Here is a 14,206-nt window from a genome sequence, read left to right on the forward strand (position 1 = left end):
GCTGGAGATCAGACACACTTCCAGACCCTTGGAGGTGATCCCTCCACACCTTCAGTGGGAACACTAGAAAGTTTAATCTTGGCTAGGTCCCCCTCCATCCCAAACCCCCAGGGCTCCCTGCAGTGTCCAACATGATAGGGAGGACATGTGTACTTGTGTTCAGCCATCACTATAACCTGACCAAGAGGAGAGTGTGGGCAGCCAGAGCTGGCACTGCAGGAAACAAGGGATTGTGATACGGAGGGATGCAGCTGGGACACACTGCAAAGGAGCAGCAGTGTGACCTCCTCCTTCCCTCAGCATGGTCCAACAGGGAGAATGGTGCTGGCACAGGGTCCAGCTCCTGGGGCTGGGGGAAATGCTACTCTGAGTTAAGTTGAGCAACAGTTTGGTGAGGTAAAAAGCAAGGCTAGAGGAAGAGAATAATATTAAAATAATGGGGGGATTGCTACAAAGGGCAGCTGAGCAGAGGAAAGCAAAAGGAGGGAGCAGTGAGGGGGTTGCAGCCCAGTACAGCCTGGTTGAGGGGAGCAGGGTGGGGGGAAGAAGATGGCACCATCCTGTCTCTCAGGCAGCAGCAAGGGGAGATGAAGGAAAGACCAAAGGTGCCTGCAGCCAGGAGACAGGCAGACTTCAGGGGAGTGAGAGAAGGGCTCTGGGATGCCTGGCATTCCCCAGGCCCCTCCACCATCACCCCCTCCCTGCTGACACTGTCTCTGTCTTCCAGGTCAGTGAATAATTTCCTGATGACGGGCCCCAAGGTAAGAGAAATCCCTTTGATCTCTGTCCCTGATTCCACTAAACCCAGGGAGGGAGAGAGAGAGACAGGGGCTCCTCCTTACCCCTCCTCTCCACCCAGCCTTGGCCAGAGCTCCCCTCACACCCAGGTTTCCAGCAACAAGGCAGAGAGGGACCAGAAGGACCTGCTACAACTCCTTGAGCTACATCAGGCCTAAGCAATACTGACCTGGGGTTCTTTTAAGCTAGTTGGGGCCAGATTCTGGAGATTTGTCTATTGATGCCAGCTGAAGCTCTCGGCTGTCATCTATTTCTTCCTGATGATCAGGCTGGCATTGGAACCTGCATTGATCCAGCTGGAAAGTACTTTCTGTAGGCCCTGTAAAACATACTTCCTCAAGGAGCACAATTAGAATTGCCAGGACTTTATTCAGTATTTTTGACCCCCCACATCCTTGCTCTCCTCTTTCAGAGGCTTTTTTTCCTAAACAGGACCAGTTGTAAAATTCACCCAGTTTTTGTTCTGGCAATTCCCCAGGAACACCTCCAGGCCCATCTAGCGCTTTCTACAGCTCTCAATGCACTGGTGGAGCAACCTTGCCCCAAAGCAATGCTGTCTCCCCGGGGCTGTGGTGAAGAAGGAGGCAGGCTGAGGTACCTGCTGGCCTGGAGTTTCCTAATCTCTGAGCAGAAGGCTCTGCCTCCTCTCATGCTGGAGAGATAAGGGTTTCCCCATGGCAGAGGCTAGCTGGCACAACTCCCAGTGCGGCTAACAGCCAGGAGCTCAGCCTTCTTCTCCTGGGAGGCTCAGGCTCCAACCCAGCACAGCAGGAAATACCTTTGCTGATGCTGCTGGTGAACTTCACTTCCCAGGGAAGCCAAGCCTGGGAGACCTCCTCAGCTCTGTGTGTCTTGTCTCTGTAAGATGACATGCAGGTTATTTTCAGTTGAAAATACACATCATCCCTGTACTGACCCACTGCTCTGCTCCCAGGCCTACCTCATCTACTCCAGCAGCGTGGCGGCCGGGGCGCAGAGTGGCATCGAGGAGTGCAAGTTCCAGTTTGCCTGGGACCGCTGGAACTGCCCTGAGAGGGCACTGCAGCTCTCCAGCCACGGTGGGCTGCGCAGCGGTAAGGAAAGCATTGGATACCACTACTGGGACCCCCTTACTACAGGTTAGAGCCCATGGCCCCCTCCTCTCTTCCCAAGTGCCTCCTTTACTTTCCCATCCCCACCTGGCACATGTCTCTCCCAGGAATCCCTCAGAGGGATCTTTCCAGAAGACCTCTTCACCCATCAGCTCCCACACACAGTGGGATCTAGCCTCAACACAAGGCAGCCTTTCAGTGTCAGCATCACCTCTGGACCTGCCAAACCCCAGCTTGAGCAGGACAACTCGCACAAGGATGCCTTCCCACAAGGATGCACCGTCATGAGCTCCACATGGGCTGCTGGACATGCCATGCCTAGATGGTGTCCCAGGGTATCCCGTGGAGGTTGAGAACTAGCACAGGCTAGTGGTGTGCCAAGCAGAGGGGTATGGCTAAAGAGAGTAGGAAAGAGTTCATCAGTGGTTGTGCTCTGGCCAAGAGACAAGAGAAAAGTCTTCTCACAGCTTCCAGATATCAGAATGCCCCTGGGCAGAATTCCAGCATCCTTGTCCTGGGCCACTGCAGGGCATGGGGCTGTGGTCATTGTCACTGTATCCCATTCCTTACCTGTTTGCAGGTCCCAGGAAATGTTTCAGTGCATATCTGGCCCTCCAGACCTACATATGATGCTAGGCTGAGCTCATACCTGCCCTGTAGAGGCAAGACCTGGGTGTGGAAGGGAGCCTCAGGCCTCTGGAGAGACTGGCAGCAGATAAGGGACCAGGGCCCCAGGCAGAGGTGGACAGAGATTTCAAAGTGGGGCCTTGAGGAGAGAATTGCAGGTCAAGTTCCACTCTGGGACCCAGAACAGGTCCCTGAATCATTCTTGTCAAGGCTATTTGCTCAGATCCACACCTTGCTGGTATTAAATGAAAGCCAAAGGCTCGGCGAAGTCAGCTGATGATCTCCACACTGATCCTGGTGGGTAGGTATGGTCACTGCTCAGAGCCCTTCCAGCAGAAGGTAAGGCTCGAGAAGGCTGTGGGGAAGGAGCTCTTTGACCCTTGGAGAGGGCCCATTCCCTCTAGTATTGGTGAAAACTGGGGGACATTTGGCCATCTGTGCTATATTGCCATTGCTGAGCTTCCAAAGGACAGCCACGTGCTATCTCATCCACACCCTTTGAAATGGCATGAGTCAGCCTGGATCAAATTTGAGACCTTCTGTCTTCATGCAGTTCAAGCCCAAACTAAGCTAATCTGACATGTAGGGCCTTCTCTCCACCCCACAAAGCCCTCCCCAGGCGGATCTCTTCCTACACAGACTCCTGCATGGCAGGAGTAATTTCTAATAGTGGTCTTGCTGTGAAATCCTTAGCACATCTGCTCTCTTTGTGCTCCCACTTGACAGCGAACAGAGAAACTGCCTTTGTCCATGCCATCAGCTCTGCAGGCGTCATGTACACACTGACCCGGAACTGCAGCCTCGGGGATTTTGACAACTGTGGCTGTGATGACTCCCGCAATGGACAACTGGGTAAGGAGAGACGAGCTGCTGCCCCTCACTCACCTACCAGGCAGCAGGAGAAGCTCTTCTCTCCACTGCTGAGGCATGCAGAAACACCTCCCCTTCCTGGTCCCCACACCTGGAAATAATGCCCAGAGCAGAGCTTTGACTGGTTCAAACCAAAGTAACTCTGAGGACTTTGGAAGTAAGCAAACCAAAGTACCTCTGTGGAAGCTAACTGAGGCACCTCCAATTTACACCAGCTGAGGCCAAGCCCTTGATGCTTTCTATTACTTTCTAAATGACCAGGAAAGTAGAAGGGGTTGCAGTTTCCCTGGTTCAAATCAAGAACTCTATTCAAGCTGCTGGAGACAATGACAGTATCATATGGGCAGAGGAACGGATCTGATGCCATGCTTCTACATGGCAGGTGTTGTTAGAGCAGTGCTGATCAGGGACCTCGAGGCTCCCAGACTCTGCAGGACCAGGGTGGCCCCAGAGCAGAATGACCAGGAGGGAAAGCAGGGTGGCACTCATAAACCTCTACAGTGTTTCTCAGCGTGGTAGGCACGCAGGAGCACAACCAGGAGAACCACTGTGGCAGAACACAGCCTTCACACTGTTCATGTCACAGTGGGACCCAGGTCCTCGGCCACAAAGCACCCCTGAGTGTGGAACCCTGGGCTGCACCACTCTAGCTCTCCACTCAGCTTTCACAGAAAACACTGACATTTGGGTTTTTTGTTTTGAATGAAAAGAGGACAAATTTCAAATTATCAAAATCTTTTAAAAGCCATGCCCTGCCCAGCCAGTCAGTCAGTATGTGTTAGTTTACGACAACTCCTCTGGAGTGTCCAATATTTAGTAATTCACTTTACTGGCTAATAGTTTTGAAAACAGCCACTGCTGCTTAGGTGTCCAAGGTTTGGGAATGCCTAACTCTAGCAGAGAAAGACTTTTGGGCAATGACACACCAAATTTTATCTTCTCTGGAAAACCAAGTTAGCCATGCTACATTTTCTTTCCCCCAAACATATCTGTTTTTCCTGAAAATTTTCCATTGTGAATTAAAAGCTTGTAAGGCATAGGAAACTTTTCGGCTTGACCAAAACAGTGTGATTCAATTCAGCTGTTGCACTGAATCCAATTTGGTGAAAGGTTTCCATTCTTCCTTCAGTCCCAACTCTTGATTTGGACTTCATCATCCACTGCAATTACCCGGCCTCCCACGAGACACTCCTGACTTTCCCTGGGAGAGGGGATGCCCTGGGGAAATCCAGGCAATGGCCAGGCCTTTCAAGAGAGGCACAAGGCCATTAAACCACAACTCCCAAGATGTACCGCTAAGGCATGTTAGGGTCAGAATGTTCCAGATTTCAAATCTTCATAAATAACTTGGCATTTTTCTCTAGGAGTAAAAGAAGCAAACTGTGTGATGCTTTTCCAGTCAGCTGAGCTAAGTTATCAAGCTCCCACACAGTTAGGAAAAGTACCCTCCACATATTTTTGTGCAGCTTTACAGTTCTGTACTGACTCCTTTGTTTCTTTATGATAACTGGAAAATCAGACCCTTCTAAGATGCCAAACATCACCCCAGAACTCTGGGTGTGCCAAAAAGAGTGCCTTCTCAATACATGTATGCCAGGCTTAGGCTGTTTCAGACAGAGGGGAATCTGTTCCCTCTGACCAGGATGCCTCCACCAGTTTGCTAATCCAAGTTAGCAAGGTGCTGTCCCTGCGAGTCAGACTGAAGGAGCTCGAGTCAGGGTTTGAGAGAAGGTGATTAAAGACCCAAGGGTTTATCTGTATGGCTGCATGATAATTGACAGCTTCTGAATCCTGCTCTATAGAAAGCCTGGAGACCCCTGCATTTGTTGCACAGGACATAGCCCTTCCCTGCCTGCCTGCCTGAGCCACATACTATCCAGGCCTCAGCAGAAATGCTATGAGCTCAAGGGGAGGGAATCTGGGAGTATCGTGAGGTTAAAGACTGAATTTGCCCCACAGCCTCCATTCCCTCCCATCACTTCTGATATCACAGACCAAAAGCCAGGCAGGCAAGAGGCTGGTTCTCTGACAGCAAACATCTCATCTCCTCTCTTAGGGGGGCAAGGCTGGCTGTGGGGAGGCTGCAGCGATAACGTGGGCTTTGGGGAAGCCATTTCCAAGCAGTTTGTGGATGCCTTGGAGACTGGACAAGATGCCAGAGCTGCTATGAACCTGCATAACAATGAGGCGGGTAGAAAGGTGAGTTCTTCTCTCCCTCCAGACCTGACAGTGCATACCAGATTGGCTCTGGCCATCCACCTTGAAGAATTACAATTTGCTGTAGCTAAAAACACATGTCCAGAAGAAACAACTTCTGGGAGGATGGCAGCAGTACAATATGATGTGTGGTGTTTGCTCTAAGGTAGCAAAGCTTTGTGGTTACAGCGATAATGGTTTCCTGCAGTCCTCTTTCTCCCAATTCAAGGAGGAGTGTACTGTGAAGCAAATCTATGAGCTTCAGGGTTATGGCACAGGGAGGGTTGATGGCAAACTCCTCCACAGGCCTGGAGCCACGTTTCTGCATGCACTGCAATATAGAAACAACCCTCTGGGCTTTTTCTTGAATGCCCTCTCTCTGCTCACTCTGTAGGCAGTGAAAGGGACCATGAAGCGGACTTGCAAGTGCCACGGTGTGTCAGGGAGCTGCACCACCCAGACCTGCTGGCTGCAGTTGCCCGAGTTTCGAGAGGTGGGGACTTACCTCAAGGAGAGGTACCACAAAGCCCTGAAGGTAGACTTGCTGCAGGGGGCAGGGAACAGCGCTGCCAGCCGGGGTGCCATCGCTGAGACCTTCAGCTCCATCTCCAAGAAGGAACTGGTCCATTTAGAAGATTCTCCTGACTACTGTCTGGAGAACAAGACACTGGGGCTGCTGGGCACAGAGGGCAGGGAGTGCCTGAAGAGGGGCAAGGCACTCAGCAAGTGGGAGAAGCGGAGTTGCCGGCGGCTGTGTGGGGACTGCGGGCTGGCAGTGGAGGAGAGACGGGCTGAGATGGTGTCCAGCTGCAACTGCAAGTTCCACTGGTGCTGTGCCGTGCGGTGTGAGCAGTGCCGCAAACGGGTCACCAAGTACTTCTGTGTCCGCAAGGAGAAGCGGGAGCGGAGCGGAGGTGGCGGGGCCAGCCGCAAGCTCAAGAGAAAGCTCTGACTTGCTTCCATGGTCCTGCCTGCCCCTCTCCTCTCCTGCCCTCCCCATCAGCCCCCGGCACCATTTCTGTTTGGCATAGTTTTGTCTCATTCCCACTGCTGCCTCATGGGGGATTGGGCAAGGATAAAGAGCATTGTATGAATCCCCAGGTCTTGACCACACAGGGCATTAGTGCAGTGGGTGACAGCTTCTGGGGATACCTTCAAGTGTTGAAAAATGAGGTGAGATTTGGTCTCTTCAACTCAGAGTCACTCTATCCAGTGTTTCTATCTGGTTTTATCTCTGAAAACACAGCGGGTGTCTTGGTGGCTCCTATGCTTTTGAGTTTGTTTGTTTGTTCCCCAAACAAGCACCAACTCTGGGCTTTTGAGTGAGATCAACACTTAGGAAAGTACGAGGAAATTGACATGACACCAACGGAGTTGGGCAACTCAGAGCAGTTATCCCTAAATGAGAAGAGGCTTTTAGTACCCTAAAAAAATAAAGGCACTAAAATAAAGTTGTTATTGCCTAAGCCCTACACTATGAGGGAATAGAAAAGGCATGCAACTCCTTCTTGCAGAAAGCCAGCATCCAAGAGGCCCACAGCATCACTTCCCATCCTTTGACAGCTTTGGTAACCTCTCCAGTGCTTTACTTTGCATTTGAAATGGCAGCAGCAAGATTGAAGCTACTGCTTGGCCTGCCCATTAAACAGCTGTTCAAAAAAGGGGTCCCATCCCTCAGCTTTTACATGCCTTCTCTGTGTCTTCCAAGCCTTCAGGTCTGGTCTCCCTTTTCACTCCAGCATTCCTGCCAAAGCCCCTGATTGATGCCACAAAGATGCCCTCACACTTATTTCTCCTGTCCCTTTTGCCTCCCAAATCTCTCCCAGAGGAGCTGCCAGCTGAGCCCGTTCCCCATCTCCTGGTGTACTTGCCAAGTACTCTTACCCTGTCAGCTAACTAACTAAATACTTCCTTGTAGTCTGAGAAAATAATGTCAGTTACTATTTAATGGTGGTGTAAATAGGAAAGTGAAGCACTTTGAAGTTTAATTTATTGCACAGTTACTGTGATGTACACATAACAGTTTTTCCTCTACTACTTATTGTATATATTCTATAGGCTAAGCAAGCAGCAGGAAGATTTGGTTGATGCATCTCTGTTCCCTTGCTGTGGTTGGGATAGGGAGGTAAGAAGCTGCCAGCTGCAGCACCTGGGGAAGCTCACTGCACCATCACAGCAATCTTCCCTGGGGCTGCGATGTTATGTCTTTGCTGTTTGAAGCGTCCTTTAGCCATATGAGAAGCCAGCAGAGCTAAGTTACTGGCCATTAGACCTGTCTTGTAGCCAATATTTGTAAACCAATAGCCAATGCAATAAATCAGTAGCCAAGTGCTTGCAAAATGCTTGTGTCTAAGTAGTTGGGCGTTCTTTCATCCCATTGCATCTGTGGGTGTTTGTAGTTTCAGTCCTGGAGACTAAAACCCATCTGCTTACCCATCTGTTGAGTCCAGGAAGACCTGATCAGTCCACTTCATGCAGCACAACCTTGGGTCCTACCAGGAGGGGAAAGGACATGCTCTCTTCTCGATCTTTCTTGAGGGTGCATCCAACTGTAATGCAGCTGCCAGGAGGAAATGGGATGGGAGGGGGCAGGCAGGAGCCCAGTTGCCCACTTCATAGCTCAGATATTAGAGACACTCAGTCTGTATGTGTCTCTTTGTTATCAAATAGCCCCTTCCTTCATTATCAAATACTTCATCGAGAGTGGGAATTTGGACCTAGGGCAAGCTGGGGTCTCACCAGAACAAGAGCATTCATGTCAACCAAGAATTTGGTCCTTCAAAAATTGCAAGAAACAATCTTGGCCCACTTTCAAGGAAAACCGAAACACTTCCACTTCACACACAATCCACCAGCTGCTTCTGCAGAGGTTTTATTAATACAGCGACCCTGCCCTAGGTCTCTGTTGTATCTCCATCAGCAGTTCCTCCGTCACCCCGTGGTGGAATTGCATCCTTGGGCAGGGGAGCAAAGAGGGGGCAAAAGCCCCTCGCCCAGCAGGGAAAGCTCCAACGCTGGCTGGCTCGAGGACTATGGCGAGGCAGAGAGAACAAAGGCAAGGCAGAGGAACAACTTCTACCCTCTTTTCCTTCTGTTCCTCCCTCCCATCCGTTCCACGGCCAGCTGGAAACACAGGAAAAGAAGACATGGAAGCCGTTTCCCTTTTCCCCCCGCTCCTACCCTGTCTCTCCCCTGCTGACACTGCTGCCCCACACGGTTGCCCCGCGAGGGCCGTGGCACAGCCCGGGATGTGCCCGCTGGGCGCAGTGAGGGCTGCTGGCGAGGGGACCTGTGGGGCACGGCCCGTGCCAGCCCCATCGCCACACGCTGCTTCCGCTGGGGGAAAACGGCGGCACCGCAGCTGCAAAATGTGCTGACCTCAGCAGCGGGTCCCCCCTCCCGGCGCAGGGAGCCCTCAGTGGTAAAGGCCCTGCTGCCATTGTGGGCAGGATTGGATGCTTCCATGTATTCATTTCGGTTTAATGAAGGCGCATTCCTCAGAGGAGAAATATTTACATTCAGCTTCCCAGGTGGTCACCTTCGCCCAGATGACACACAAACAGGCAGCCCCCCGCTCCCTTTTCCAATCCAAACCTCTTTAGAGGGCTCGGGAGGAGGGGAGAGAGGGGAGGGGGGCTGCTGGGGGAGCAGAATAGAGCAGGGAACAAAATGCTAATAAATCAGCCAGCCAGCCCTTTTCCCCTCCCCTCTGTGGAGTCAATGGAAAGTGTCATTTCACATGCTAATCCCCCTCCGATCTCTTTACAACACCTTTTCCGAAAAGTGTTTGGGAAAAGTCCTTGTGGCCCGTTTACAGCTCCCCGCCGCTTCAGATTCCTTCTTGTCTAAGGCCGCGGCCCCCGTGTGGGTCTCTCCCTCCAGCAGGGCTCCTTACAAAAAACATCTCAACAAAGACTTTGGAGTTCATCAGCCTCCCACTGAAATTCACAGCTGCTGAACAAACTAATCCCCTCTCTTGGCCTTTCTTCCTTTCAATGGGTTCTTGGCTTCAAAGACACTTTGGGAAAGGACTTTGTGGGGACTCACACTGCTCCCTCAATAGAAGTTAGTGCAAGCATTATCTTCAGAGCAAGTGGCTTTACAAACAAATACTGCCTAACAATCTCTGCCCCTCCAGCTCCCCCAAACACACACAAGCCTAGCCTGCAGACATGATGTTATCTGCGACAGGATTAGAGCTCTGTTCTCTGTGCCCAGGGATTCTTTCCTACTGCCTCCCACCGCCTGCCCCCCCAAATTCTTTGCCAACCCAAAAGCCTTCTCACCCAGCTGAAAATGGTTTCTCTAGTGCAGGGGTGCCCACATGGGAGGGGGCAAAGCAGAGGGGCCGCTGCCCACAGATCAAAAGCTGTTACCAGCCAGCAGAGATAGTGCTATAAATGGAGGAGCACTTTCCAGCAGGGTACGTGTAACATACCACACCAGGGCCACAGAAGCAGGGCTTCTGCCACAAGCCTCTCCAACACTTTCAAGCGGGTCACCTCACTTCCCCTGCCTGTTTTCCCTACCAAGAGCTTCAGGGATGGTGCTTGTAGCGGTACACCTGAGCAGAAGCGAGCAACAGTGGGACAAAGGGACAGGTGGGAAGGACTTGCAGCAAAGGCAGGATAAACAGCCAGTCTCTGCACAAGTCTTGGATAGCAGGAGCCGAGTGTGCTGGAGGGAACTAAAATCAAATGCATCTGAGAAATACATGGAAAAATCAGTGCTTATTTCTCAGTGGTAAAAAGAGCAAGGGGTTGGACTTCACAGGGTACTACAACTGGATCAAGAAAGGCAGAATCTAAGAAATGCCAGGCTTGTTAAATGATCTCAGAAGGCTGGGATTTTCCTTATATACTCATTAAGCAAATGTATGCCACCTGGGCTACCTGTGTTATGATCCCTTCTGATGCTGCACAAGTGTAGCCTTTGAAAAATCAGCTTGCATCTCCCTGATGGGGGACAGTTCTTAGGCCAGGCTGCAAAAGCTCTTCAAGACTCCTTCACACCTCGTGTTTGCCTCTGCCAGCAGCAGAATTACAAAAGGCTGGTTTTCCTTGAATGCTGTGACCCTGACTCTCATAAATCCCGGTCCCTTCCCAGCAACAAATATTCACCATCCAGTCTTTCTGAGCCTTTGCTTCCTCCTAAATCCTCTAATCTCAGGCCAGGTAATACAGTCCTGCATATTTCAGAGTTTCATGTGTGCTGTCTGGCAGGCCTGTATATATACCAGCTAGCTGACAGCAAAAACAAAAAAAAAATTGAGATTACATCAGAATTACTTTCTTTTATCAGAAGCTAGTTTGATTCCCCCGACTTTATCTCAGTTCCAATGTTTCACTTCAGCCTTCTCACCTCCTTAAAAGCTTAAACGAAATCAGCTAATAGATTTGTAAGTTATTAACTAATGGTAAGAACTGACAATTCAATGGTATAAATTTCCTCACAGGTCCAATACTCATCCTTGTTTAAGCTGCATGGCTTCAGTGGTGTAACATTTATTTCCAACAGGAGAGAATCTCATCAAGGGCTCTCTTTTTATTTACTGACATACTTCCAACTTTTGGTGTCAAGTGTGAAATCCCCAACACTGCTGTGATTCCCCAAGAGAACATCAGCCAGTCTGGGGCCCTTCTTGTGTTTGATGCAGATGAACAGTCACGATTCAGGCAGGTGATCTGGAGACCAGTTCTCTGACCTTGTAGTCTTAAGGAGTAAGTAAGACCTGAGGTCTCACCACAACAGGATGGATGCTGCCCACATCAGCAGAGCCCAGAATCTGGTTTGCCCCCCCACAGTTCTCAACTGCCCCTTCACCAAAGCTGGGAACTCAGCTCTCAGCGGGTGGCATGCAGACCGAGGAAGTCCCCTGCAGCCAGAGGTGACAAGTTTAAGAAAAAAAGCATCACAAAACACAGCTTTTATTTCACTGTTCTGTAATCTCTTAGTGCATCAAATCGCAGCAATAGAAACAACACAGCAGCAACAAGGAGGCACTTTGACCTGGGAAGGAGAGAATGAGACATATCCTCTTCCTCCTTTCTCTGATTCTCCTCCTTACTAAGTCTCATGGTAGAGCAGGCTGATTCGTGTACTGAACCACAGGCCCATGACAGCGTTATCACTCAAGCAGCAAGAAGAGGAAGCAGGGGCTGGCTGCATCCTAATGTCGGGAAGAAGCCTTGCTCCCAGCTAGGGCTCAAGGATTATGCTGCCTGGTTAGTAAGGAGGAGGTTGAGAGAGAGGAAGGCAAGGAAGGAGGAAGAGAGGGAAATATACACACACAGAGATGTGCCCTGAAATCCCATCTGCCTTCCCACACTTCTTCCCCAGGACAGATATGCTTCATTCATCTATTTTACCCCAGAGGAAATGCCACAGTGATGAAAAGTCTCAGCACAATCCATATCTTCGAGTCCTCCCAGCATCATCTCCTGCAGCATATTCTTACTACCACAGTGCCAAGGGGTCTTTGAGAACCACCTTTGCATGTATCTATTACTGTAGACAGAATGAATGCACCACACCTGGAGCAATGAGCTGTCTCTCCCTGCTCAAGTCTGGGCTGGTCAGGGTAGCTCAAGGGAAATCTTTATGAGACTTAAACAATCCCTGCTGCTCTTAAAGTCCCTAGGCCATCTGAAAAGCCTCAAGTAGGAAGCGTTCAGATAACACCAGTGGGTAAAAGTCCAGCTGTGCTAACATAAAAGAAGTGAAAAAGGCCAGGAGCCAGAAAGGGCAGCTTTTAGCCCCAAAACAGGATGTGACTGCTTCTGGGGAGAAGTGCACAGAGCAGTCCAACCTGCACACATTCCTGAATGGGAGAGTCCTAGGAATTGAAAGCGGGAATCATCCCTGGACCTGAAACACAATGGGCTTGAGCCTGCAGCTTATGGGGGAAAAAATATAAAGGAGGGTGGACAGTGGGTGAACGGGAGGCTTGACTTAAAAAGAGAAGGCTGGGCAAAGAAAAGAGAACCAAAGCTGGCCAGAGTAAACAAGTAGTTAGCCCTAGTTGTAGCAGGATATGGGTGCTGTGGAGTGAAAGGGTGAGTCAAGGATAAGAATGAAGAGAAAGAAGGAATGAGGAGAGATCTTTGCTGCAGCCCAGCAGAGTGGGGACACCTCAGCTTAGGTCCCAAGGGAGCCCAGCTACCACTCAGGCAGGTTTACACTACAGCAGGGAATAGAGCCTGAGGCTCTTCTGTGGTGGTGCTGCAGGTGCCAGCCCTGTTTATCTCCTGAAAAAAAAAGCAATGTTGGCCTGGGAGGGAAGGAGGTTCCACTTTGTGCCAGGGATAGGGAAGAAGAAGGATCTATGTGCAACCTGAACAGCCTGAAACTGAGATTCCTGGGCTTGAAAGCAGCCTCAGACTAGTAAGAAAGAAGAGAGAGAAAGAACAGTCTCCAGGAGTTGCAGGCACCAGTCTGGAGAGTGGATGGGGCCAGGTGTGCTGGCCTAGAACCGTTCCAGGCACTGGCACCGACCTATTTCTCCAAAGTCAGAAGTAGAGTCCACAACCTGTACCACATCAACAGGTGAGGCAGTCCACCAGCTCTTGGTGTGTACTGTTCCTGCTGCTCCACTCTTTACACATTCAGCTTGCCTGCAATGGTCATGAGGACTTTCAGGATGGGCATAAAACCAGACACCTCACTGAAACTGCTGCTGCTCACTACTTGGGTGTGAACCAGGAGACCTTGTTGGTAGTTCTTGGCCTCAATGCATCGGGCAATTTCATGGAGACCCATAAGGATGGTTGGAGAAAGCTGTGGAGAGGGAGAAGAAATGAGTTCGCATGTTCAGCAATGTAACACAGGCCTCTCTCCCTCCATACCCTTCCCTACTGTTCTCCACTTCACCAAACAGCATCTACACAGTCAAGCACTGGCAGGAAGGATAGTCTGCTTCTTCCCTTGGTTTCCCAGACTACAATAACTGCCAGCTGGCATGAGCAATTGGCATCAGCAGCTTCAGTTTTCTAAGCCAGAGGTTACACTGTGTTCACATTTAACTACCCCCAATTGCTCCTTCCCATCTGGACTCTATGTGCCAGTACCCTTCTTGGGTGGTAAAAGCACCCTGCAAATACCTCCCCAGCTTTTCCTTACACTATGTCTGGGCCAAAGTTAAGGAAGAAGATATATAAGGCTGGGTGGATCCATGGTCTTTACAAGGTTTGGCACTCCCTTAGTTTTCCCAAGAGAATACACTGGTACAGACACCAAGACCCACAACCCAGAGCAAAGGTGGGATCAGGAACCCAGCTGGACCACAAGGACTGGTGGCATCTACTTACCGCCTGCTCGCGGAGTTTGTCGTACAAACACTCCAGCCGCTGCAGAGCATCCTCCAGCTTCCTTCGGGTTTTCTGAAGCGAAATAGGTATTGCTAGCTCTGCCTGAGCTTCAGAGCCACCTCTCCAGAACCAAGGTGTTCTCACTCAGTCCTTGCCCCCTGTTCTTTCCACAGCAACCTTACAACACAGCTGCCTCTCAGCCTCTGGCAGCCAGGGACTGTGATACAAGCCAGCCATGCCCTCTGTGCATGCGTACATGCACGTATATGCACACATTTTCTGCCCAGGACAGAAAGCTGGATTGCCCTTTTTCCCATC

General features: G+C 50.6%; 2 protein-coding genes across 6 annotated transcripts in view; one reads left to right on the top strand and one right to left on the bottom strand.

Annotated features, from left to right (window-relative positions):
* Positions 1 to 446: 446 nt before the first annotated feature.
* On the top strand, positions 447 to 6,865 carry WNT8B (Wnt family member 8B). Its single transcript, XM_051800164.1, has 5 exons — positions 447 to 761; positions 1,733 to 1,871; positions 3,243 to 3,368; positions 5,443 to 5,585; positions 5,977 to 6,865. The coding sequence occupies exons 1-5, from the start codon at positions 588 to 590 to the stop codon at positions 6,532 to 6,534; spliced, it is 1,140 nt and encodes a 379-aa protein (XP_051656124.1). The 5' UTR covers positions 447 to 587; the 3' UTR covers positions 6,535 to 6,865.
* A 4,628-nt stretch (positions 6,866 to 11,493) lies between these two features.
* The window catches only part of SEC31B (SEC31 homolog B, COPII coat complex component), a 41,324-nt gene continuing 38,611 nt past the window's right edge, over positions 11,494 to 14,206 (bottom strand). For all 5 annotated transcript variants that reach the window (XM_051800076.1, XM_051800077.1, XM_051800078.1 and 2 more), the window contains 2 exons: positions 13,889 to 13,960; positions 11,494 to 13,358 (listed from right to left, as the gene is read on the bottom strand). In XM_051800076.1, the coding sequence (XP_051656036.1) occupies positions 13,179 to 13,358; positions 13,889 to 13,960 (252 nt within the window). In that variant the 3' untranslated portion in view covers positions 11,494 to 13,178. The remainder of the gene's footprint in view (positions 13,359 to 13,888; positions 13,961 to 14,206) is intronic.

The sequence above is a fragment of the Manacus candei genome, unplaced genomic scaffold (genome assembly GCF_025592945.1).
Source record: "Manacus candei isolate 608988 ecotype Guabito, Panama unplaced genomic scaffold, ASM2559294v1 h1tg000050l, whole genome shotgun sequence".
Lineage (NCBI taxonomy): Eukaryota > Metazoa > Chordata > Aves > Passeriformes > Pipridae > Manacus > Manacus candei.